General features: G+C 44.6%; 1 protein-coding gene across 1 annotated transcript in view; it reads left to right on the top strand.

Moving 5' to 3' along the window:
- Window positions 1-26,859, top strand: part of TMEM163 (transmembrane protein 163) — a 277,609-nt gene that overhangs the window by 175,457 nt on the left and 75,293 nt on the right. The window contains exons 3-4 of the mRNA XM_011970294.1: window positions 6,061-6,104; window positions 7,482-7,573. Of these exons, the coding sequence (XP_011825684.1) occupies window positions 6,061-6,104; window positions 7,482-7,573 (136 nt within the window). The remainder of the gene's footprint in view (window positions 1-6,060; window positions 6,105-7,481; window positions 7,574-26,859) is intronic.

Consider the following 26,859-nt stretch of genomic DNA (forward strand, 5'->3'; position numbering starts at 1 on the left):
TGGTCATGTGCTGCCCTGTTAGAGCATTTGTGAACTCACAGTGCAGCCTAGTCTCCGATGTGCATCACAGATATGGTTTCTCTTACTCCCTTTTAGACCTCTGGTGATATTTTTGTGAGTTGGATCTTTTTCCACAAATAGATTTCTTTTTCTGATTTAAATGATACGGTGGTTGTAGAAAATGTAAAAAGTAAATCTCAGGACCCCCAAATGACTAATCTAAAGGGAAAAGTCAAGCTGGGCACAGTCTGGCAAACCTGCCTCACATTTTATTCCTAAATAAGATAGCTACAAAGATCGAGAAGCTACATACCTCCCTCACAATTTGCCCACAAGGATATTCTTTGTGGACACAAGACAGACCTCAAGCCCTCCCTCAGTTCACCTGAGACAGATGTATATCCAATTGCTTCCTCTGCCCTGTTGTTTTCACCAAGCTGGACGAAGGCGTAAGTGATGTTCCTCTACCTTCCGCTCACGTAGAAACTGTGTATTCGGTGAAAGGCTAATCAAAGACTTTTAAAAATACAGCCATTTGTCTGTTTTCTACCTGTGACCTGGAAGCCCCCTCCCCACCTCGAGTTGTCCTGCCTTTCCAGACAGAACCAATGTATATCCTACACATGTTGATTGATGCCTCATGTCTCCCTAAAATGTATAAAACCAAGCTGTGCCTGGACCACCTTGGGCACCTGTGGTCAGGTCCTCCTGAGGCTGTGTCACGGGCATGTCCTTAACATTGGTAAAATAAACTTTCTAAATTGATGATCTCTGTCCCAGATACTTTTGGGTTCACAGTAGAAAGGAAAGAAACCCACTCCAATATTCTCACCCTTTAAAGATTAAGCACTGTTACCATTTGAGGGAATTTTTTTTCTGGTTGTTTTCAATGCAACCTGTAAAGCTAGTTGTTGTAGCACATACTTCATCTTGTATCTTGCCCGAATTCTCTCTCATAACTCTCCTCCTGCTTCCTTTGGCTTTAGCCAAAATGACCTCAGACATGCCAAGTTTTCCACCTCAGAGTGTTTTACTGACTCTTCTTCTCTGGCAGGTTCTTGCCCAGGTAACAAAAGCAGCATAGTCCACTCCCCCATCTCCTTAAGTCTTTACGTACATGTCCCCTTGTCAGTGAAGCCTCTTCTGATCTTCCCATTCAGTTTGCACCTGTGTTGGCTAGAACTCCTCGTGTTCCAGACCCATCCTTTCCTGTGGCACCCAGTGCAGGACCCAGCATACAACCTGTCCTATTATCAATGCCATCATTCTTTCTAATATGCTAATAGAAACATTAAGCAGTAGTAATTTTTCTAAAAAATATTTTGAGACAGGATCTCCCTCTGTTGCCTAGGCTGGCTTACAGTGGTGTGATCTTGGCTCATTGCAACCTCCACCTCCTGGGCTCAAGCAATCCTCCCACCTCAGCCTCCTGAGTAGCTGGGGCTAGAGGTATCTGCTACCACGCTCAGCTAATTTTAAAATTTTTTGTAGAAATGAGGTTTCACTATATTGCCCAGTCTGGTCTCAAACTCCTGGCCTCAAGCGATCTTCCTGCCTTGGCCTCCCAAAGTGCTGGGATTATAGGTGTGAGCCATCACTCCAAGCCAGCAACAGTACTCTTTGCAAAGGCTTTAAAATATCTACCTATAGCCTATTCTTTGAATAAATCATACCTCAATCATCACCCTACTGTGGAACATTTAGTTACATCTAATGTTTTGCTGTTATAAATCACATGAACCTATTATGAACCTTTTGTGCTTAAAGTATTTTTCCATTTGTTATGCATTAAAATACATTCTTGAGCATGGGATTACTGGGTCAACATATCTTGTATTAAGACTCATATGGCTGAAAGTGATGGAAACTCAACTCAAACTGGCTTAAGCAAATCAAAGGAAATAGTTGGCTAATGTATTTGAGAAGTAGAGGGATAGAATAGTCAGGACTGATTTAAAAGGTTCAGTCTGTCTTCGGGAGTCTGATCTGTGTTTTAGTATCTACTTTCTTCTTGTGTTGGCTTCATTCTCAGGCAGTCTCCTCCCACTTGTGTCAAAATCACCGCCTGTAGCTCCTGTGTTCATCCTCCTATCTCTAAAATCTCGAAGGAAGACATCCCCTTTCCAATATTTTCAGCAAAAAGCTTGGCACAGGTTCTCATCGGCACAAATTGAATTGTGCCATTTTCGAATCATTAACTCTGGACATGGGACAAGTTAATGGGATATACTAGCATGGGAATAGCATCATCCCACCCAAATCACTTATTTTGAGGGTAGGGCAGGTGCCATTCCCAGAGGAGAATCAGAATGCTCTTATGGGATGGGGACTGCATGCTGGGCTGGCCCCAAATGACACATCTTCATTTTACCTATGAACATTTTAGGGACTCTGTGTCTTAAAATAAATTAATAAAAAGAAAAAGCCAGCAGAGAAAGAGATAGGAGCCCAGTTGCATCCTAAGCATGCATTTTTTTGGATGTGTAACTGCTGCCTAATCAGATAGCAGTGTGTTTCTACTCTGACCACATGGGGCCAAGAGCAGACTTCACAGGAGAGCTCTGTCCCACAGCTGCCTGGTTGCCCATCTCTTTGTGGATGTGTTGCCAGTTTGCAACATAATTGTCCGAGTTCAGAAGGGCCCTTGTTTCTTGTCCACTGTTGAATAAGCACCTGCCTTGAAGGCATTGCGGCCTTTGTTGGCCTTGTGGTGGCTTTTCACTACACTCAGCACATGTGCATGGAGCTCCAGGTGCCTCTACCATGTAATCTCTACCTTGTAATCATCCTGGCTCAGGCCTGCCTCCAAGCCAACCTCATTCTTAGCATGAGGGAAGTTGGAAACTTCCTGGTGAAAACCCCATGGGAGTTGGGGGGTGGGATGCTGTGTAAACCATTCTGACCCTTCCATTGAGTTTGTTCTTGTCTCAAAATTGGGATGTGTCACGGTGAGTTATGAGACAAATAAAATGAAGTTATTACTTGACACTCTTCAGAAATTGCTGAAAGGCCATCTGAACGCTTTCATTCGGATCCTGTGCTAATGACTATTTGCTGTTATTTAGTAGGAAGAGCTGGGGAGTTGGTCACATAAAGGAAGCTGTCAGAGCTAAGGCTGTGTGGAGGGCCCTTCAAAGTAGTCTCAATTCCCCATGCAATTTTTGGCATTTCTCCCTTTCCAGCTCATCAAGAAAATTAGATGGAGCCAATTTATAAGTAAATAACACATCTCTGTTAAGGATTCTAGGTTAACTTGCAGCCGTCTTGCTCATATTTTCCGTGGTGCAGACGGGATAGAGAGTACTAATATTCCACTTGTGCTCTAGGTCATCCATTCTGTGGCAGGCTTAATTCTCACAAGTGGATCTTTCCCACATAATTTCGATAGTGTTGGAAATCATGGACACAACACTCCAGTTGAGTTGGGGACACCCCACCTACCATTTAGTGGCCATCTCCTTTGTTTGATTCCAGATTCCTGAGACAAGATTTCTTGTCTTTCTCAATATAGTCAAGTGAATGTCCACTTGAAATCTGTTTTGAAGCCATGGTTCACTGCTGGTGAGACAGGTGCTCTTCTGCCATAGCGAGTCACGGGGAGTGCTTTTCTAGCTGTTCCTTTTCCGTGGTGCTCAGCCCCAGGAGGGCAGGTGGAGACAGACTGGGAGCCCAGTGGCAGCTCTTCTCTCTTTTTTTTGTTTTTTTGAGGTGGGGTCTCACTCTGTCACCAGGTTGGAGTGTGGTAGCATGATCTCGGCTCACCGCAACCTCCGACTCCCGGGTTCAAGTGATTCTCCTGCCTCAGCCTCCCGAGTAGCTGAGACTGCAGGTGCGCACCACCACACCTGGCTTATTTTTTTGTATTTTTAGTAGAGGTGGGGTTTCTCCACGTTGGCCAGGATGGTCTCGATCTCTTGACCTTGTGATCCACCCGCCTTGGCCTCCCAAAGTGCTGGGATTCCAGGCATGAGGCACTGAGCCTTCTTTTCTCTGTTGTAGATCTGGAGCATCTGTGCACGATGTTAGTTGGAATTAAAAAGGTTTCCACTGCTGATAAAGAAGCAACCCACAAAAAGCACACAGCTAAGATATTCTAAAAACAGGTTGTAAAGGGAAAGAAAAGATATCCTCCTTGACTTATTTCTGTGAAATTCTGTTACGCTTAGTTAACAGTTATGGAGCATGTGCTGCGAGCCAAGCTGTGTTTTATAGGCCGCCTCGGTGCTCGCAGCAGTCCCGCCAGCGATCAGCTGCCTTTTTTTGCACATGTCAGCATGGCTGGTGAATTGATGTTCTCCGGAAAGGGCCGGTGCCCCTTTACAGCACCATACCTGTGTGTCCTGTGAAAACTCCAGCTGGTCATCATGCACAGCTGGCTCTGCCCTTCTCCCTGTGCCAGGAAGAGCAACAGCAGGGCCTCCTGGAGGAGCTCATGTCAAAAACAAAGGTGGTTGCAGATTTAATGGGTTGTATTCCACCTCACACAGTTTGAGCACCTGAATATGGCTGAATTTCAGGAAGGGCCTGGAAATGCTTGGACACCAGTGGTTCACTCTCCCTGGTGCTGTGGCTTTCCCATGCTTGCCTTCCTGCTCCTCAGTCTTTATAGCAAACAGTGGCTGATGGCAACTCCAGCATTTACAAGTTGCTGTTCTAACCACATAGATTGACCAACTAGACTCTCTCAGTCTCAAGTCCTAAATCACAGAAAATGAACTCTGTTTGGTTCATAGTGGATCAGGCGCCCTCCTTACAGCTGGAGGGCACAAGGCACAACACGTTGTCTGAGGACCGTCCCTGGACCTTGTGGAGAGGACAAGGAGCAGGTCCTAGAGAAGGGACATTGTGATGAGCTGATGGAAGTCCATGTAGGTGCTGGCCTCTGTGCCTCCCACCCACACCTCCTACTGCGCCAGTGACCACTTGCAGAACGTAGGCCTGGGAACAAGCCACTGCCAGCTTTGCTGACCCTTAGTGTAGGGCTTTAGTCTTGGTTGGAGGTGTATGTATGCTTGTTAAATATGACTTTCTTCTGGAGATCTGCCTTTGTTATGTCAAATTGAGACATCTTTGAAGCTGTCATTGCTTTAGCACAAAACAGAATTAGGCAAAAGTGCTACCCAGTTGACGTTCTCCAATTTAAAAATATGGATCAAGGCCGGGCGTGGTGGCTCACACCTGTAATCCCAGCACTTTGGGAGGCTGAGGCGGGTAGATCACCTGAGATCAGGAGTTCGAAACTAGCCTGGCCAACATGGCAAAACCCTGCCTCTACTAAAAATACAAAAAATAGCTGGGTGTGGTGGATGCCTGTAGTCCCAGCTACTCGGGAGGCTGAGGCGGGAGAATCACTTGAACCAGGAAGGCGGAGGTTGCAGTGAGCCGAGATAGCACCTCTGCACTCCAACTTGAGTGACAGAGCAAGACTGTTTAAAAAAAAAAAAAAAAAAAAATCAAAATGTGTTGTAATTATAATTGTGGCATTGACATTTGTAGACATCTCTATTTGTAGACATCTGTTGTTTAAGATCATTTGTCACTCTTTTCTAAACAACTGTTATTGGTGTCTACATTGGATTTTAAACTCTGGTGCCCACAGATTTTTTTTCATCTATCTTAGCAGTGGTGTATGCCTTAGACACACCACCTTATTATGGGAACAGTTTGGGTGGTTGGAGTTTTACTTTGCACCACCTTATTATGGGAACAGTTTGGGTGGCTGGAGTTTTACTTTGAAAGTTTGATATAGTTCCCAGTTGCTAAATTCTCAAAGTATCAGAAGTCATTTGATTGATAGCTGTTTAAGCAATTGTATTTGGAAATTGGCCCTCAGGTGTTTCAGAACACTGTGAGGGGAAGTTGTTGCAGGTAGAGTCTGGGAATCTTTTCAGTTCACGCCTCATTTTTTAAAAATTCTTAGATTTTACACATACAGTTAATTTTTAGTTTTATTCTCTTGGAATTTCCCCACTGATGTTTAAAAGGCCATGTAATGTATTAATATACTCAAAAATGAGAGAGGTTTTAAAATATTCTGAATAATATTTTCTTTCTTTTTAGCTGTCTCCGTTATGAGGTACAGCGCCTCTGCTTTTGGGTTTGCAGTAAGTAACCTGAAATGTACTTTCATCAAGTTTTGCACGTTTTTTCATAAGCCCGTAAACCTCACCCTGAGCCCTCAAATGAGGGTGGTTAGCCTATGAGAGCTTAGCATGAGAAACATACTTTATGGAAACCCACTTCTATTAAAAAATGAACATTTGACAGAATTATACTGCAATGAGGACTGTATAATTCTCAAGCACAGACGGGGAGGAACCACATTTCCCACAATGTGCTTGGGTGAGAGGATGTTTTGGGCATTTTAGCCCTTTTTTGCCTTCCAGGTTGTATGTGGACCTGGTACGCACTGGAGCAAAGCATTTGCTGGTGTAGGCAGAGGTTTGCGAGTTAAGATCAGGGCTACTCGTGCTAGGATGAGTCAGTCTGTAGCCAGCTAAGGGTAACCTGGCGTCCCAGCCGGCCTCCTGGTGGAAGCTAGTTGGAGAAAGCGGGTCTCTGCTTCACGGGCTAGGTCTGTTGAGAAATCGGGTGAAGTTTCCCCAGGCCCCTTGGAGAGGATGCTAGTGCTCGTGATTTTCCAGCTGAGAAGTGTGGTGTGGTGCAGTGACCCATAAAGAGAGCTCTCCGCAGCACCCCCGCCAAGTAGCTTTGGGGTCTCCTGTACCCGAGGGTCGGTATGCCTGTTCCCAAACCCACTTCTGCCCTTTGTTGTGAGAACTTGCTATTGTAGGTACATTGCAGATTCTTTTCAGAATCTTATGAAAGATGTGGACCATCCAGGAAAAAGGCACACCACCACACACACGCACCCAGACATACCACATATATACACATACACACACACAGTGCATACACATCCCCAGAAACAAACACGCACATACGTTTTTCTCTCATTCTCCCTAGCTGTCTTGTGCATGCATACTCTCTCATTCAAACAGAAGCATTGAGTTTTGTATGCAACTGTAAAGTGCTGGCAGACTTATCACAGGTCCTGGTGACCCCCACCCTCACCCCTAGACCCCAGGTAGCATAGTCCCATTGAGAGTCAGAAATAGAATTCTCACTCGAGTCTCTTATCTGGGATGTGCAGGAAACTACTGCAATTATCTTGACTGTCATGGGGAAACCAATTCCGTGTGTTTCGAAACAGTGAACTCCCCACCTTCTGCCCTATGTCTGCAGAGTGCTGGGAGCCAGGCGCCCTGGGAGCAGAGCCCCCCACATGGCACGCTGGGTCTCCGAGCTCCAGACGCCCCAGGCATGAGGGCAGTACGTGGCTGCGTCGTAATGATGGGAGACCTCTTTGATCAGAGTTTACTCGTGCAGATATTTTGAGTCACAGCACAGTTGTCCTGTGTCTTCACATTTGTGTGCTATTAACTCTGGAAAGCCTCTAATGCCATGTCTCCTTCTCCTAGTTTGATGCCATCCTGGACGTCCTGTCGTCGGCGATTGTCCTGTGGCGTTACAGCAACGCGGCCGCTGTGCATTCTGCTCATAGAGAGTACATGTAAGTGGATTCTTGTCTTTCTCCAGGCTGCAGAATCCGTGCAGATGAAGGCCACGGAATGAGGCCCTCAACACAGCTTGCCCTGCAGCTTTTGTCCCAGTGATGAGAAGAAGGTCCCCAGGCTGCTTCTGAAAGTGACTAGTGCAATGCCAGTCATGTGATAGGGTCCTCTTGGGATGGTCAGAGAGAGAGGGTGTACCTTTATGATTTTCTGTTCTCAGATTTTGAGACTATTTGTTTGCTGGTCTGTCCATCTGCTCATCCATCCATCCATCCATCCATCCTTTTGCTTTTTCTGATTGGAATCTTTGTTCTCTTGCATTTTTATGTCGTTTGTCTCCTAAGTAAGAGGAATTCTCCACTGTCATTTACAGAAGACATCTTAAGGGCATTCTAAATGACTCTATTTGCCTTCTGCCCCCCTCTGTATTAGGGGATGTTGCTTGCCCCAGTCTTCACATCCCATGGGTGAAGGTTTTGACTTTGAAGGACTTAGGTTTGTGACTTTAAAACATATGTCTTTTCCAACTTCCATCTCTTTATATCATTTGTAAACGCCAGGGTAATAAGAACACAGGTTCTGTAATCAGATTTGCTAGCCCTGTGATGATGGAAGCCAGTAACTGCTCTGTGCTTCATTCCCTCATCTGGAAAAGCAAGAAAATGACAATGCCTCCTTTGTAGGATGATTGCGATGAGTACACACACAGACACACACACACACAGACACAGACACACACATTTTTATGCATATCCCTATACACTAATATGTGCATATATATGTGCATGTAGTTATATGTATATATGTGCATGTATACGTGCATGTGTAGGTATCAGAGCAACAGTTTTCTCTGTCTCTGCAGCTTTTGGACAGTGAAACACAGGTGAGTAAATGTCCCTTTCTGTGGTTTGTGGTGGCACCCAGATGGAAAGTACTCTTGAGGCTGGGCGCGGTGGCTCACACCTGTAATTCCAGCACTTTGGGAGGCTGAGGCAGGTGGATCACTTGAGGCCAGGAGGTCAAGGCCAGCCTGACCAACATGGTGAAACCCCATCTCTACAAAAATTAGCTGCGCATGATGCTGTGTGCCTGTAGCTCACCTACTCAGGAGGCTGAGGTAGAATAATTGATTGAACCCAGGAGGTGGAGGCTGTAGTGAGCCAAGATCAGTGCCACTGCACTGCAACCTAGGCGATAGAGCGAGACTTTGTCTCCAACAAGAAAGTACTCTTGAATGGGATGTTAGGCCATATTCCAACACGCAAGTGTTGCAGTACCTCTTTGAGGCCAAGAGACAGTAACATATCTGAGACTGAATATGCCAGATGGAGAACTTTTAAAAGATGACACCATAACTGACTCACTAATGAGAGCAAATTTTAATTCATGTCATTGTTAGCTTTAGTTAGTGTACAAAAACTTATTTTAAATGTTAAATGTCTATTTTAATGGGCATTAGTTTTTTTTTAACAAATGGAAGTATCAAACTTGTGATATCACACATGATATCATTTAGGATAAAATTAATTTTTAAAAGTGAATTTGTGGTTGAAAAAAATACTAGAAAATAGTAGTAAACTGACTTTTAAAAATTTCAAATGATGGTTGAGTGTCTCTAATCTGAAAATCCAAAATTTGAAATACTCCCAAATTCAAAACTTTTTAAGCACCAACCTGATGTCACAAGTAGAAAATTCCACACCTGACCTCATGTGACTGGTCAGAGTCAAAACTTTGTTTCGTGCACAAAATTACTTAAAATATTGTCTAAGATTACCTTCAGGCTGTGTGTATAAGGTGTATATGAAACATAAACGAATTTCATGTTTACATTTGGGTTCCATCCTCAATATATCTTATTATGTATATGCAGTCGTCCCAAAATCCAAAAAAATCTGAAACCTGAAACCCTTCTGGTCCTAAGCACATTGGATAAAGGATACTTGACCTGTACCGTGATGACCAACCTTGACTTAACACTGGTCTAGCCAAAGGAGCAACTAATGCACTCAACCCAAGCTGTTCTGGGTATTTGAGGAACTGAGAAGTCTAGAGAGTGTAATGTAGAGAGATACTCGGATTTCAGGAGCTAGCCACTGTCTTGTCAGAGGAACACGTCGTCTTTGGTTCTATAGCTGCACTGTCCAATATGGTTGCCACTAGTGCAATATGTTAGCACTTGATATGTGGCTTGTCTGAACTGAGATGTGTTGTAAGTATAAAATACACACTAGATTCTAAAGACTTAATGAGAAAAAGTATTTATTAATAGTTTAAAAATATTCATTATATGTCGATATTTAGAATATTTTGGATATATTGGTTAAACTTAAAGTTATTTTCTTTTTGCTTTAGCTTCTTAAAATGTCTTTTAGAAATGTAAAATTACACATGTGGCTTATATTATTTTGTATTGGGCAGTGCCCTCAAAGGAGAAAGTTTTTCCCGCTGCTTTTTCTTTTTTATTGCAGAGCTAATAATACATAATTTGATTTGCAATTCCAGAAAGAATTGAATTCAGAGTTTTCCAATTTCATTATTCTAATTTGCTTTTTAATCTGATTTCCTTTCTGCTGAAATGAGTTTCGTACATATTAGAAAGCCACGAATAATTGTGGCTTTTCTATATTGTTAGGATCTGTGTGAATGTTTGTTAGATCTGGAGGTTTTCCAAGATCAAAATTGATGAGAAATGTCTTTGCTTTCACCGTTTTTAATAATCCCTGAACAGCTACTGTTCTTTAAAATCATGTATCACTTCCCAAAAGGCAAAAACTCACAGAGGAGTTGCTTTGATTAATTCCCAGGTGATTGTTCACGTGACAATGCCAATGCATTCACTTGGAGATTCCTCATCTAGGGATTTAAGTGATACTCACAGTCCTCTGTATTGTTGGCTTTGGTTTAAAGTTTCAATCCCTGGCTTACCCCATGTAAGTTTAAAATTAATGAAATCACTGCCAGCTGAGAAGCTGATATTTGCATATTAATGAGCATAAATGAGTTAGAAAAGCCATTGGTTTTCAGTTAGTTGCTGGAGAGTAATATTAGAGGAAATTGGAAAATATGCAACTGGCCCTTAGCTAATTCCCTTTATTTTTTTGAATTGGACCCAAAACCTTGGGATGAATCTTGAGCTTGAATTACTGAGGCAAAGCAACTCGAAACCTTCCTTAGCCTTGCCACCTGGTGACTGTGCATCCTAATTGTGGATATGATGGGGTATTTCATACTCAGGGAAAGAGAGTTTGGCTTCGGCACCACCAGCGTGTAGCTAGCCCTAATAGTTTTTGTTTTGCATTTTAAAAAATTGTATTATTATAAATCTTTATTTTTATTTTATATTGTTAAAATGTATAACATAAAATGCATTAGCCTAATCATTTTTAAGTATATGGTTCAGTAGTGTTAAGTATATTTCACGTTGTTTTGAAACAGATCCTCAGAACTTTTCTCATTCTGCAAAATTGAAACTCGACCCATTGAACTCCCCATTTTTCCCTGCCCCCTAGTCCCTAGCAATGACCATTGTACTTTCTATGAATTTGACTACTTTAGATACCTCATATAAATGAAATTATACAGTATTTGTCTTTTTTGTAACTGGCTGATTTCACTTAGCATAATGTCCTCAAGGATCATCCATCTTTCGTAGCATGTGACACAATTTCCTTCCTTTTAAAGGCTGAATAATCCTTTTAATTTATTTTATTTATTTTTTTGAGACTGAGTCTTGCTCTGTTGCCCAGGCTGGAGTGCAGTGGTGTGATCTTGGCTCACTGCAACCTTAGCCTCCCAGGTTCAGGCAATTCTCCTACCTCAGCCTCCAGAGTAGCTGGGACTACATGCATGCACCACAAAACCTGGCTAATTTTTGTTTTTTTTGTAGAGATGGAATTTTGCCATGTTGGCCAGGCTGGTCTTGAACTCCTGGCCTCAGTGATCTGCCTCCCTTGACCTCCCAAAGTGCTGATATTACAGGTGTGAGCTACTGTGCCCTGCCTAAAGGCTGAATAATATTCTGTTGTAAATATATGCCGCATTTTGTTTATCCATTCATCCATTTGGCCATTGTGAATAATGCTGCTATGAATGTGAGGGTTCAGATATCTCTTTGGGACCTGCTTCCAATTCATTAGGATAAATACCCAGAAGTGGGATTGCTGGGTCCTATGGCAGTTCCCTTTTAAAATGTTTGAGGAACCTCTATACTATTTTCCGTAGTTGTTATGTCATTTTATAATTCTACCAACTAGTTTTTTTTAAGTTCCAAGTTTGGTTACTTTCCTGTGGTAGGAAATAAAGGTATGGAGAAGATGGACCATCAGGTTTACACATGGTCAGGATTTTCAACAGGTAAGATAGAAGGAGGGACAAGGGAATGTTATGTTTACAAGCAAGGGATTCCTAAGAAGAGATAGAATAAACTAGCCAAGGAGGCGTGGAAGGATAATGCAAAGTTAATAGTCACCATGGATTAGAAGTCTTAATTATGGCTGGGCGCGGTGGCTCACGCCTGTAATCCCAGCACTTTGAGAGGCTGAGGTGGGCAGATCCAAGGTCAGGAGTTCGAGACCATCCTGGCTAACACAGTGAAACCCCGTCTCTACTAAAAATACAAAAACTTAGCCGGGCGTGGTGGCCGGTGCTTGTAGTCCCAGCTACTCTGGAGGCTGAGGCAGGAGAATGGCGCGAACCCAGGAGGTGGAGCTTGCGGTGAGCCGAGATCGCACCACTGCACTCCAGCCTGGGCGACAGGGCGAGACTCCGTCTCAACAAAAAAAAAAAAAAAAAAAAGGAAGACTAGAAGTCTTGATAGGCCAGTAATTGTTTGCATATGTATTAATCTGAGAGTAGATTGCTAAAAACCAAGATTCCATAGGTGTTTCACTTATTGGCACAGATTTAGGGAAGAGTTAGTGGCTGAGGCAGGGTGGGGATGAAAGGTCAGGGACGTGGGTGAGGCCTGGTGTCTGGATGATCCATTTGAGATTGAAGTTACCAGGAATGTGTGTAGAATTTGGGGAGGAGGTGAAGGCCATGAAGCAGGTCTTCATCAATGAGTCATCAGTGCAGGGAAGGGGCCAGGAGGTGAGGGGGCAGCGCCAGGAAGGCGGTGCAGTGGGTGCTTGAGTCTGATGGCAACTGGCAGTGTTGAGGGAGGAAGCTGGGGGCGGCCACCAGGAAGAAAGACGCTTGGAGAATGTGGGATCAGAGAGGAAAAGCGGCCTCTACTGCAAAGGCAGGAAAAGCAGCTTCCTCAGAGAACACCTACGTTTTTATTAGGGCAAGAAAGGTGTAAAGGGAAGAGTCAGAAAAGAGTTTGAGGACGTGGAGACTGGGAGGGTAGGATGAGACTGTTTGGGAGAGAAGGGAGCCAGCCTCACAGTGGGTGACAGAGGAGCCTGGAGGGTGCGGGTGGGGTTGGTGACACTGGCCTGGTGACAGTGGATTGCTATGCAACCACTCTAAAGAATGAAGCACTCTCTGTGGACTTACGACGTGACCTCCAAGCTGCATTCAGTGAAGAAAGCATGACACCAAATAGCGTGTGTGGTCTTTTCTCATTTGTTTTAACAAAAGAGGTTTGCATCCACACACACTTGTGTAGGCATATAAAGGATACAAAGGAGACTGGCAGCAGGGTCGCCTCCCCTCCAGGAGGGGGTTGGGGACAGAGGAAGGAGGGGGACACATTTTCTTTATGACAAGCAGAGCTGTCCAATAGATGCTGGGTGGCGATGGCCGTGTTCTGTATCTGTGCTGTGCGATATGGTAGTCACTAGCCACATGTGGTCATTGGGTACTTGGTATGTGGATAGAGTCACTGAGGAACTGGATATTGATTGATTGAGATGGAGTCTTGCTTTGTGGCCCAGGCTGGAGTGCAGTGGTGTGATCTCGGCTCACTGCAACCTCTGCCACCCTGGTTCAAGCAATTCTCCTGCCTCAGCCTCCCGAGTAGCTGGGATTACAGGCATGTACCACTATACCCGGCTAATTTTTTGTTTTTTTAGTAGAGACAGGGTTTCACCATGTTGGCCAGTCTGGTCTCAAACTCCTGACCCCAGGTGATCCGCCCTCCTCAGCCTTCCAAAGTGTTGGGATTATAGGCATGAGGTACCGCTGTGCCCAGCCGGAACTAGATTTTTAACTTGATTTAATTTTAAAGAATTTAAATAGGCCCATGCAGCTAGTGGCTACTGTATTGGACAATGTCTCTTTAGGTGGGTCATTTTTAACCTGTTTTCAAAAAACAGACAGAAGTTCTTAATAAATGAAGATTAGGAGATTTGGAAATGAGAGAGTGATACTGAGGAAAGGAAGGAGGTGCTGGAGATGGAGGGCTTGGGGAGAAATAAGTATAGGAGGAACTTGGCAGGGTCGAATGACATGGAATTTCACGTCTGTCCCTGCCATTCTCTGCCCTGTGTACTGTGTAAGGCCCCAGGAAGAACAGCCTCCTGCCACCATGAGCTGTGAGGGCCGTGAGATGCTTGCCACAGAAGGTCCAGCTTGACGCTCATTGGGGGTCTGTGACATTTTGCATATGATTGCAGCACAGGTGGGGCAGTGTGGAGGCGCCCCAGGCCCAGCTGTCTCCTGGGCTGTCAGTCAGCTTGCTGAGATGGAGGTGAAGGCAGATGGGATGTTCACCTGGACAGCCTTCTAATTCTATAACACGGAGTCTCAATGCAGCCCGAGAGGTGGTTCTCCTGTTCCAAATGTACCTCCCAATGGCATTCTGCTCAGCTGCACACTGGGGTGGGAATTGGAGGGCCTGCAGTGGATGTCTTGAGAGAGGCATAAGCCCTTTGTGTGTCTGCCCGTGTGAAATAGACGGGCCCACTGGTTCTCACCCAGGCTGCTTGCTCTGTGTTCTTTTCCAATTTGCTGAGCCACATGCGTCGGCCTGAAAACCACCAGTCAACAGGATAGCTTGACAGCCTTTTGATGACTGACTTTACCAGCATCCTCGCTGCTGTTGGAAACAAGTCCAGAAATTTAAAAAGAAAAGTAACTCATTCAGTCAAGAAGTGATGGATTGGTAATTTGCTTTTGGTGTCTGAGCTGGACTGCAAAGGCAATGAGTTACACCAAGAACATATTAAAATAGTATCATGTCTCCCTGCGTTCTTCCTGTAGGTTGTTTGATCTGGCCCTAAATCAGGCTCTGAGAAAGTGAATCCTATTTACTCCACATTTGTCTAGTGCTCTTAAATTGACAAAGCTCTTGAATGTGTTTTAACTCAAGAGCAGAACCTGAACTAGAAGAATAAATATCTTCAGAGATGCCCTCGATGGCTGATGAGAGTCAAGGCAGGAGGTGGAGCTGTTTCAGCAGGATGGGAGCTCCTCCGCCTTGAGTAGTATGAATTTTACTCGCCTGGAGACAGCAAGGAGTGGCCCTCCACTGTCCTGAACAGGACAGATGAAAGCAGGCATGACACAGACATGACCCTACTGGGTTATGGTGCTGCAGGTAAGATGTACTAGCGGAAGGAGTGTAGACTTGGTCCCTGTTATGGGCTCAGTTGTGTCCCCTAAAAAGATACGTTGAAGTCCTCACCCCCCAGTACAGAAGAATGTGACCTTATTTGGAAACAGGGTCTTTGCAGATGAAAACAAGTGAAGATGAGGTTATGCTTCATTAGGGTGGGGCCTGATCTGATATGACTAGTATCCTTATAAGAAGAGAAAGCAGAGACACAGTCAGACACGAGGAGTAGACCGCCATGGGACAAGAGGGCAGAGACTGTAGTAATGCATCTACAGGCCAAAGAGTGCCAAAGATTCCAGCAAAGACCAGAAGCCGGAAGAGGGAACTTCCCTGTAAGTTTAACGGGGAGTGTGGCCCTGTGGACACATTGATTTCAGACTTGTAGCCTCCAGAACTGTGAGACAATACATTTCTGTTGTTTAAGCCAGTGATCCCCAACCCTTTTTGGCACCAGCGACTGATTTCATGGAAGACAATTTTTCCACGGGCTGGGGTTGGGTGGGGGATGGTTTAGGGATGATTCAAGCACATTACATTTACTGTGCACTTTTAGGGTTTGTGCTCCTATGAGAATCTAATGCCATTGCTGACCTGACAGGAGGTGGAGCTCAGGCAGTAATGCAATTGATGGGGAGTGGCTGTAAATACAGATGAAGCAGGTGACAGTCTGTGGCCTGGGGATTGCAGACCCCTGGTTTAAGTCGCTCAGTTTGTAGTGCTGTATTGTGGCAGCCGTGCAAAGCTAATGTAGTCCTGAGAAGAGTCCTCCATCAGAGCTGCCCTCTGCTGCTTACCTGCTGTGTGACACCACATGATTTATTCGTCTTTCAGAACCCCAGTTTTCTCATCCATGAAAGGGAGGGAGGGTCATGACAGCTGCCAAGTGGCATCATGGTGAAGATCAAACATGGCATTGAATAACTTACTTTCCATCCCTAAAATTTTGGAAATTTTTTTTGTTTGTCATCCTGGAAGAGTTTGAAATTGTCTACCCTAGCATATTGTTTTGCTTTTCAAGAACATGGAATAAAAGAATTTGTAAATAAAAATGTAAGAAAACCCAGACATACACTTCAGCACATTTAGAAAGTTACTTTTGACTTAGCAACAAGGGCTAGTCATGTAATGAAGGGATAAAAAGATTGTGTCTCGATGCCTCAATTTCATTCCCACCCCCGCCCATGATGTGCAGTAAGAAATGCGTGGGGCAAGACAAAGAAAAAAATATGTGTTTACTGTAAACAGTTAAGGTAATTCATAAAGGTGCAGAGAATACAGTGAAACTCACTTGTTACTGGGCCTTCCAGGGATAACCAGAGCTAACATTTTGATGTATGCCACGTGTGTGTGTGCGCGTGCGGGCACACACATATATCCATTTAGCTTTTTTTTAAAACATAGACATGATCTACATATAGTTTTGAAAACTGTTTTTTTCTTTATTTAACACCATCGTTTGAACATCTTTCCATCCATGGATAAATAGAGGTTTGTTATTTTTTGATAGCTATGTGGTATTCTATGTATGGGTTTAGCCTATTTTAGCAATTTTATGCTGAAGACATGGGTTATTTCCAATGTCTTGAGGTTAGAAAAAATCCGGAATAACTGTCCTTAAACATTTGTATTTTAATGCCTGTCTTCTTGTTTCTTTAGGATAAATTACTAGAAGTCTGGGTCAAAGAAAATGTTCACATAATTTTGATGACCAGTGTCAAGCCATGCTCCAAAAGCGTCATACTCATTTACCACTAGCGGGGGTGAAAATGTTTATTCTCCTTTGCCAGCACTAAGTGTTATAATTCTTTTTATCAGCAATGCTAATTCTCCATGTTAATGTGCATTTCTTTAGTTAGCAGCCTAGTTGAACATATTCTCATATGCTTTGGGAGCATTTGCATTTCTTTTGGGAAATGGGTTGCCAGAATTTCAGATGGGAATGAAAAGCCTTTTATTTCCATCTTGGGACAGTTCCCAGACTGTGGAACCTAGGCAACTAAGGAAGCACAACTTAGTAATTGACCAGGTAGTTCCTGCTTTGCCTTCACCACTCATATTCTTTTTCCGCAGTGCCATGGGCGTTTTTTGTTTAAAGATCTAATTACCTGCATTTAATTAATGTATTGGTCTATTGACTTGTCCATCTCCCTCACAAGCCTTTAGGCTCACCGAGGCAACAGTATTCCTTAACTGTCTTCTTTTTATCCCTAACCCCTAGACTCATGCCTGGCATTTAGTAGGTGCTCATAAAGAATTGCAGAATGAAAGACTTAACTATGGAATTTCTTCATCTTAAGTAAGGTTTGGATGACCCTTATTAAGATGATAGTAATAACCACGTACTGAGCCCGTGATTTGTGTCATGTATTATGCTGGACTCTGTTAAGTAGAGGTATTATTTAACACCAGGTGAAGGTAACTTTTGTTCCTGAAGGCTCCTGGTTAGTGATGGATGGAACTGGAGTTTAAACAGGGGCCTTGCTTGCTCTGAAATTTGCTCATAACCACTGTGCAATGCTACCTCTCCAAATGGTCATTTGCATGACTCAGTTTCACCAGTCTGACATTCCACCTGCCCTCTCCTTCCTCCTGGAAATGCCTCTTCCTAGCAATTAACTGCAAGCCAGAATTAACTAGAGGGAGAGGGAAAGTGCTTATGGATCCAGAAAAATGAAGAACTATAAAATTCTCCAATTTGAAATGCAGTCCTGGGCTTTGGTTCTAACTGCAAGGTGGGGAAATGGCTGGCAGTTGGCCAGACACAGGTAAACTGCCTGGGCCACTGCAGGGCAGTCTAGGAGCCAGGTTGGTGTTCCCAGGAGCTAGTATTCATTTCCTGGGTCCCCTGGCAGAAGGCAGCCATGACAAGTAACCGGGCTGGGGCCCTGTGGCTTTGCCATCAAGGAGTCATAACTGGCCTTTGTCTGCAGCTGTAGCCTGTCCTCTGGCACCTGCTGCCAGGAAGCATTTGCCAAAAGGAGTGTGTTCTATCCCTGGAGTGCCAGGGCCTAGCGCTATGGATGGGGCCGTGTTTCACCCTGAGGGTGGTCACCCTCTGGACACTGGCACCTGGAAGTCATGGTGTCTGGCATCCTGCTCCCTGCTGCCCTCGGTCAGCTGCTGCCTGTACGTGGAGGTGAGCGGGCTGAGTTCAGGAAGACAGGCACGAGGGTGAGGTCCTTCTCCCTTTGTGATCACCTTTGTCAGTGGAGATTTGGGCAAGCTCCTTCCCTTCTCAGATGTCCTGTGTTCAGAAGAAATCTCTGTGGGCTTGTTTTCACCACAGCTGTCTTTGAAGTTTTAGGGTCAGAGCATGGCATGTTTTTTTCTCATTTCTGTCCCAGATTTTGTTCAGGGTGTTTGCTACCGGACATTTAAAATTCTATTTGACTTTATGTAGGTCCTGCCATTGACTACAAATCAATACCAAAATGTTGATGTTAGGTTATGACTGATGCTTACATTCTCCTTAGACATTTGAAATTTTCTGAAAAAAATTTATAAGATACCTATACAGTTTTTGTAATCATATCAAGCATACTTTTTCCCTTTAGTGGTGTACGGGGGGAAGCAAGCCAGTGTGAGAACAAAGACTAAAGCTCTCATTTCCCCTGTGCTGGCGTTGCCTTCCTGTAATTAGCCCACCGGGTGCTATTGTGCGTACACCATCAGCACCGCCGGGTGCGTTTACCTCCCTTATGGAGGGCCCTACCACAGCGCATGTCGCCTTCCTCGGGTGTCCATGAAATTACATCGAATGGAATTCTGGTGATTTTTTTCCTCCCCATCTCGTGCCTTTCTCTAAGTAGTTGCACCCTTTGAGCTTTCAGTCAGTGGAGGTTTTTACCAGCATCTTTCTGTAGCATGATTCAGCTTGTTCCTATCGCTAAATAGGAGGCATTGAAATACATCCTTGAGTGGTTTTTCATCGTTCCTGCCCACTCGGTAAGATCGTTATGAGAAACACGTGAGATAATAAAGGTACGTTCTTGGCACAGTGTTTGACCTGAAGGAGGCGCTCCATACATGGCGGTTATTTTTAGCAGGCTTTCCAGGCAAAATAGAGATAGGTGGTTTTTATAAAGTAGCTTTATTAAAATATAATTCACATAGCATACCATCATCCATTAAAGAGTACGGTTCCATGGCTTTTAGTATAGTCAAAGTCGTGCCTCCATCACCACAGTCTGTTCCAGAACATTTTCATTACCACAAAAATCCCACTCCCTGTAGCCTTCGCCACGCAGCCCCTCCCAGCCCTCCTTCCCCATGCCCAGCCCCAAGCAGCCACTGTCTATTTCCTGTCCTTAGAGATTTGCCTGTGTTGGACATTTCATATACATGGAATCATGTACTCTTGGTCCTTTGTGGCCTAGCATATCTTTTCTTTCTTAGTCACTCAGGGTAGTGTGGTCAGCTTCACCCACGCTGTGGTGTGTCAGTTCTCCGTTTCTGTTGTGGCATCGTATTCCATTGTATGGATATGCCACAGTTCAGTGATCCATTCGTCAGTTGATGGGCATTTGTGTTGTTTCTGCCTTGGGGTTATGATCAAGGATGCTGCTGTGAACGTCCCTGTGCTAGTGTTTGTGGGAAAATATGTTCTCCTTTTTCTTTCTTGGGTATAGAGCTAGGAGTGGAATTGCTGTGTGTCATTGTTTGGGCTGCTGTAATGAAATATCATAGACTGGGTGGCTTATAAACAGCAGGCATTTATATCTCACAGTACTGGAGGCTGGGAAGTCTAAGATGAAGGCGGATTCAGTGTCTGGAGAGGGCCTGATTCATAGATGGCATTTTCTTGAGGTGTCCTCATATGGCCGAACAGGCAAGGCAGCTCTCTGGGGCCTCTTTTATGAGGACACTAATCCCATTCATAAGGGCTCTGGCCCCCATGACCTAGTCACCTCCCAAAGGCCCCAGCTCCTAACACCATAGCCCTGGAGGTAAGGGTTTTAACATCTAAATTGTGGAAACCTGTAGCCCCGGCACTGGATTATATGATAACTCAATGCTTAACATTTGAGGAATTGTCAAAACGTTTTCCAAAGTGGCAATGTCAGTTTACATTCCCACCGGCAGGGTACGCAGGCTCCAACTTCTCATCCTTGCCAACTCTTGTTATTATCTGTCTTTTTGGTTCCAGTCATTCTAGTGTGTGTGAGTGGTATCTCAATGTGGTTTTGATTTGTACTTGAGTGTTATTAAAGTACTATCGAAGTAGTGGGTCATTGTTCTGAAGGAAACTTCCAGGAGGCCCTGCAATTCACTGACATTTGTTCTGCAGGCCTCTTTACCACTCTGCAGAGGCTGGCTTGTGAGCTCACGGACTGAAGCTTGATTTTAATGGCACAAAGTCAGGGGACTCAGATGAATCAAGCTCAAAGAACTGACATGCAAACGTGGATAGGATAGCAGTTTATTAGTCGATGCAAAGTATCTCCATTAGAAGACCTTGTCTGGGTGTCTGCGATGGACTGGGTGTTTATGTCCTCCCTGAAATTCATGTACTGAAGCCCTGATTCCCAATGTGATGGTTTTAGGAGGTATGGGTGCTTTGGGAAGTAACTAGGGTTAGATGAGGTCATGAGGTTGAGGCCCCTATGATGGGATTAGTGCCATGATGAGAAGAGGGAGAGAGGCCAGCACTTGTTTCCTCTGCCTTGTAAGGACACAGTCTGTGAGCCAGGAGGAGGGCCCTCACTGAAATCTAACAATGCTGGCACCCTGATCTTAGAACTTCAGCCTCCAGAACTGTGAGAAAGTCGCTGTTGCTTAAGCCACCCAGTCTGTGGTATTTCACTGTAGCAGTCTGAGCTCTGACAATGTCCATGTGGTTTCCTCCCTCTTTCTCCCTGCAGGTAGACCCATGTAGGGATCCTGGGCCTTGGAACAAGCAGGGATTGGGTGAATACAATATTTAGGGCCATCAGCCTGTGATTGCCTGATCTGTCAGTCTGTATTTTAGAGATGTGGTTTGGGTCTAAATGAAACCACCCTTGAGACCAGAACACTGGCCAAGGTTCTTTCCCTGTGGGCAACACACTTTGCAGTGATCTGCCCTCTTTTCCCTTATAACTATCTTTTTTGTGTTTTCCTAGCAGACCAACCCCCTTCCTGATTAATAAGCCTTTTCTTTGGTTATGTGGATACTGTGATCATCTGCTGATAATTGAGGCTTTCTGTTCTGTTTCAATTGCAGATTTTCTAAGTGCCTGTAGGCCCTGGACCTAGAGCTGTGGATCTTACAGCCTGACGGGGAACCATGGCCCGGGAGCTGAGGGGTTTTTGTGTAGTTCCTTTTCTCATCTGATAGGTTTTGACCTAAAAGTTTAACTCTGAAGATAGTTGTATTACTGACTTTCTTAGTATGCTTCAGGCACTATGCTAAGTATATTCTATATTCCGTCTCATTTAATCCTAGAACAGTCCTGTGAGATAGAGGTTTTGCTCTTCCAGTTTTATAGGTGGCAGATGGAGGTTTAGAGGCTCTCAGGGGTGGACAGAGGCCCAGAGCTGTAGAGCTGGAGTCCTGCTGGTGGGGCGAGGATTCGTGCCCTGCGCTGCTGACCTCCAGAGCCCGGGGCTGCCTTCACTTCAAGGCAGCAGTGCATGTCCTGCTCAGGTGGGAGGCCCCGGGGAGTTCTCTCTCGCTGTGGGCTTGGGAGGAAAGAGGAGGAAGAGAACAGCTGTGAACAGCCCCAACCTCAGTCGCTGCCACCGGGGTGTCTCACAGATTTCCAGCAAGCTGGACGGGGGAGCCCGGAAGGGATTTTTGGGCCGAGTCGCCTTTCATTTTCCCTACAGCCCAGAAGGAAGCTGTTTTCCCAATTTGAAAGGCAAAAAAAAAAAAAAAGGTGTTTTAGGTTTGTTTGTGCTATACATGATGTAGTACCCTTTGCTTCCATTTCCTCATCTGTTAGGTTAAGGTTGAAACTTCTCATCTTACCTGCCTTAAGAAAAGGATTAAAAGACATCGCTGTGAGACTTGAAAAGTGCATGTATGCACATGTGCACGCTCCCTCTAAATATATATACACAGAATGTAAAACATACAAATAAGGCCAGGTGCAGTAGCTCATGCCTGTAATCCCAGCACTTTGGGAGGCCGAGGTGGGCAGATCACTGGAGGTCAAGAGTTCGAGATCAGCCTGGCCAACGTGGCGAAACCCTGTCTCTACTAAAAATACAAAAATAAGCCGGGCGTCATGGTGCGTGTCTGTAGTCCCAGCTACTCAGGCAGCTGAGGCAAGAGAATTGCTTGAACCGGGAGGTGGAGGTTGCAGTGAGCCAAGATCGTGCAGTTGCATTCTAGCCTGGGCAACAGAGTGAGACTCGGCCTCAAAAAAAACAAAAAAACAAAAAAACAAAAAAAAAACACATACATAAGTAAATGTATAAAATATTTATACATATAAAAGTAATATATATTACTTAACGTGAAATCTACCCTTTTAATTAGGTGTACAATACTGTATTGTTAACTATAGGCAGGTCTCCAGAACTTACTTGTCTTGTATCACTGAAACTTTATGCCCCTTTGATCAGTAATTCCCATTTGCTCCTCTCTCCTTAGCTTCTTAAACACAAACCACTAGAGGGAGAAATGTCTGAAAGGACTTTAGTATTTGGACAGGAAGATTGCTCTAGGCTCACATGAAAGAGTTAATACAAATGCTCTTTCCATAGGTTTCTTAGGGCGACAGAACTGGCAAATTGCTGTTTATTTGCTTTTGTGTTTGTTGCTACAAGGAATTGGGAGTGTGGGTGTTAGCACCCACCAAAATTTGTTCCTTGGCATTTTCAGTCAAGACAGTGCTTGCTTTGTGTGTGTGTGTGTAAGTGAGAAAAACAATGTGTACGATATGTCAGTGGCGTGGAAGTCACCTGTGAACAACCAAGACGTGAATCTTGCCTGCTTTCAAAATCCAAGTTCAAATTCTCCTCCTCTTCCAAGGTGACTGAGACTGAGATTATGGAAAAACCAGGTTTCTATAGATGTAATCTTCCAGAATACGAGGACATGTGTTAGAATCTGAAATTGAGTACTTTTCCAAAATACTGGTGGTATAAGGTGTCTGACAAGTCTCGTCTGGGACAGCAGATGGAAGTTTGGGAAATGAGAGGTTCAGGTCCCTGTATCTCAGTGCTCCCCTTACCCCGAGCATGGTGCTTTGCTGGCGTCATCAAGACCAATCTGACTCAATATCTGTTCTTCCTCAAGGATTCACTTGGCTGTTTGGGTTGAAAACTCAGGAAAGGTGGTCACAGAGAGACTCTCTATGGCCTTTTTTAAGTAGAATAAAGATTTTTTTTTTTTTTCCCGAGACGGAATCTCGCTCTGTCACCCAGGCTGGAGTGCAGTGGTGCGATCTCGGCTCACTGCAACCTCTGCCTCCCGGCTTCAAGTGATTCTCCTGCCTCAGCCTCCCGAGTAGCTGGGATTACAGGAGCACGCCACCACACTCGGCTAATTTTTTTTGCATTTTTAGTAGAGACAGGGTTTCACCACATTGGCTAGGCTGGTTTCAAACTCCTGACCTCAAGTGATCCACCCGCCTTGGCCTCCCAAAGTGTAACCTTGGCCAGGCATGAGCCACTGGGCCTGGCCAAGGTTAATTTACAAATCAATCTTGAGGAATTTCCATGACAGGTTAGTGAATGTAAACTCCATTCTTGTTTGAAATTTCAGGTCATTGTCTGCATCTGTGGAATGGTGGCTGGTGGTCTGGTTTGTGGTTGGATAGCTGTTCTGTTGGTGTAGCCTGCATTTTGTTTCCTATGTGAGAAGGTAACATTTTTTTTTTTTTTTAAAGTCCAGTTTTATCAATCAGAGCCTTATCAAGAGCTGCATTTTCTAAAACCTGACCCTGATATTTACTCATTCATTTAATGAGTAAAATATTCAGTTTGATTCAGCCCACCCTGTGCTGGCTGCTTTTTGAGGCACGAAACCAGCTCTCTGCTCTCCTGGACCTAAAGAAGGAGACGGGCAGGGAAGTGACTAGTAGGCAGAGCTGTGAAGGAAACAGAGCAGGGTGATGTGACAGCATGTGAGGAGGACCACTGTGAGGTTGAGGGCCAAGGAAGGTCACTGAGTAGGTGCCACTTCAACCTTTGGTGACACTTCCACAAAGGAGACTTGAGAAAAAGCATCCCTGGACAGAGGGATTGCAGCAAACAAAGGGCCTGAGGTAAGACCAGCGTCGTGTGTTTAAAAGTCAGGAAAAGAGGCTCCTGTGGCGGGGCCCAATTAGTGAAGGGCAAAGGTGAGATGCAGCTGAGCCTCGGGAGCCTGGGGAGGAAGTTTTGATTATAGGAGCAGTAGGAGGCCATGGGTGCATTATTAAGCCTTGGGGTGATGTGATCTGCATATATAATTAGCCTTGGAGAGCTCAGATGGTTTATTACAGGAGAACCCTGACATTCTTGTGAATATGGAAGGCCCTGTGTTTCTTTAAAAATGAACATATTTTCATTCATCTCACTGATTTGTAACAGTGGCGTGTATTTGTAGAACCAATATGTTTCAATTAATAGGAATTTTAAAGTGAGTGTTTTCCTGTCCTCCATTCCTCATAAAAGATCACAGTGAACAGTTTGGTGCATGTGCTTCCAGAATACTTACTTTGCAGAGAAAGTGTGATGCATGCCCATATGCTTTACACGCGCGTGCGTGCACACACACACACACACACACACACACACACAACTAGGTGTAATGAAAATAGGATCTTTCTGTTCATATTGTTCTACAGCCCGGTACTTCTTCCTAACAAAACCAAGGACATAAAAAAACTCCCTATATATGTAACCCATTCTTTTTAATGACCTCATGGAGTTCTTCTGTTGGCTATACCATAATTTATTTAACAGTCTATTAGGAAGTCTGAGTTGTTCCAGCTCTTGCTCTTTTATGTTGCAATGACATTTACGGCTGGCGCATGAATCTGGGCACACCTCTTTGTTTATTTCTTTAGGCCCTGTGCTTGAGATGTGGGGTACTTTTTTCTTTAATAAGAAACAACTAAACTGAGTCTCAACGCCCATAGTGTGTCCTAGCCCCACACGTATTCTGAATGAGAATGAAGGCTGGTTTTTTGGTAAGGGGGTGCATTACACCAGAGACCTGTCACTCCCCAAATATGGTGGGCTTGCAATTTGCCACTGATCTGTAATCTTGATTGTTCGTGGAGTGGTTGCTGTGATTGGAAACACTGCCAGCCACAAATGCACAGAACAATGAGGAACATATGTAGGGAATGGTAAGCTCACCTATTTGATATGCACATGAAGCCAGCAGTATTCCCCAAGCGGCCTTCACTGTGTGGGCACAGCTGCAGGTCTGTATTAGGTTGCTTTTCCTGATATCATGAGTAACTAAAGCCAGGGACAGGCTTACAAACAATAGACTACAGAAAGCTGGGTCTGCCCTTTGCATAATTAACCTGCAATTCTGCATTTCAAGAAATGTGATTGTTTGAGGCAGTAGCAAGCATGTTCAGGATAAAATACATGTTTCCTTATTATTGGATCCACATTCTGCAAATATCATATCCTATCCAAGGCAAAGGAGCTTAGGGAGGAGGAGTTGGCTGATGAAAGGTCTTGGGAGAAAGAAATGATTCCAGAGTTATTTTTCCGCGTCTGTTGTTATACCCAGTCCCTAAGACAGTCCAAGAAGATAGGCTTTACTGAGATGTTTGGGAGGAATTGCACAGCACTTGGGGCTTGTCGTGTTACCTCGACAGGAGGCCTTGTGTGCAGATTTTGGAGAACGATTTCTTTGCTCGTGGCACATCCAGCTTTAATAGCTGGGCCAGGATTTAGGCGCAGATTGGTATCTCTGCCTAAATGGCTGACTCCCAGACACGGATGCCCTAGACTTCTCACTTCTGGCTTGTCAAGGATACAAGATTATGGTCTCGTGCTGAATGCACGTACCTGAACTTTGTTTTGAAACCAGCTCAGTCCATCCTACCTGTGATATTATGAAATACGTATTTGGTCTTCTTCCCGGTTTCTTGGCCTAACAACTCCTAAAATTTTTAGAATCTTCAAAATTATGTGTCCTATTGAATGCTAATGAGTTCACTGATGGCTGGCAGCTCCTGGGTAGCTTCAGGATGAGGTTGGTCACCTGAAAGACCGAGGCAGAATTTAGAGGGTTGGGACTTACAGCCCCACCCCCAGCCTCTGGCCAGGAGAGAGGAACTGAAAGTTAAGTTGATGTGCCCAGTGGTTTAATCAATTATGCCTGCACAAGGAAGCCTCCATAAAAACCCATAATGACAGGGTTCAAAAAGCTCCAGATACCTGAACACGTGGAGGGTGGTGCACCCCAGAGGGCATGGAAGCGTTGTACCCGCTTCTCCTGTGCCTTGCTCCATGCATCCCTTCTTCTGTATCCTCTGTAACAATCCTTTATAATAAACCAGTCAATGTAAGTTAAGTGTATCCCTGAGTTCTATGAGCCACGCTAGTAAAACAATTGAACCCAAGGAGAGTGCATCATGGGAACCCTAATTCCTAGCCAGTGGGTCAGAAGCACAGGTATAAAACACCCTGGGGCTTGGGGGTTGGCCTTGGAAGTGGGGCCGTCTGGTGGGACTGAGCCCTCACCCTGTGGGATCTGACACCATCACTGGGTGGGTAGTGTCAGGATTGAACTGGAGCACACCCAGCTGCTGTCTGCTGAATTGCTTGCTTAGTGTGTGGGGAAAATCCCAATACATTTTGGTGTTCAGTGGCCACAGAAGTCCTTCTGTCACGCCTGCTGTTGAG

Source organism: Mandrillus leucophaeus, unplaced genomic scaffold (genome assembly GCF_000951045.1).
Source record: "Mandrillus leucophaeus isolate KB7577 unplaced genomic scaffold, Mleu.le_1.0 Scaffold94, whole genome shotgun sequence".
NCBI lineage: Eukaryota > Metazoa > Chordata > Mammalia > Primates > Cercopithecidae > Mandrillus > Mandrillus leucophaeus.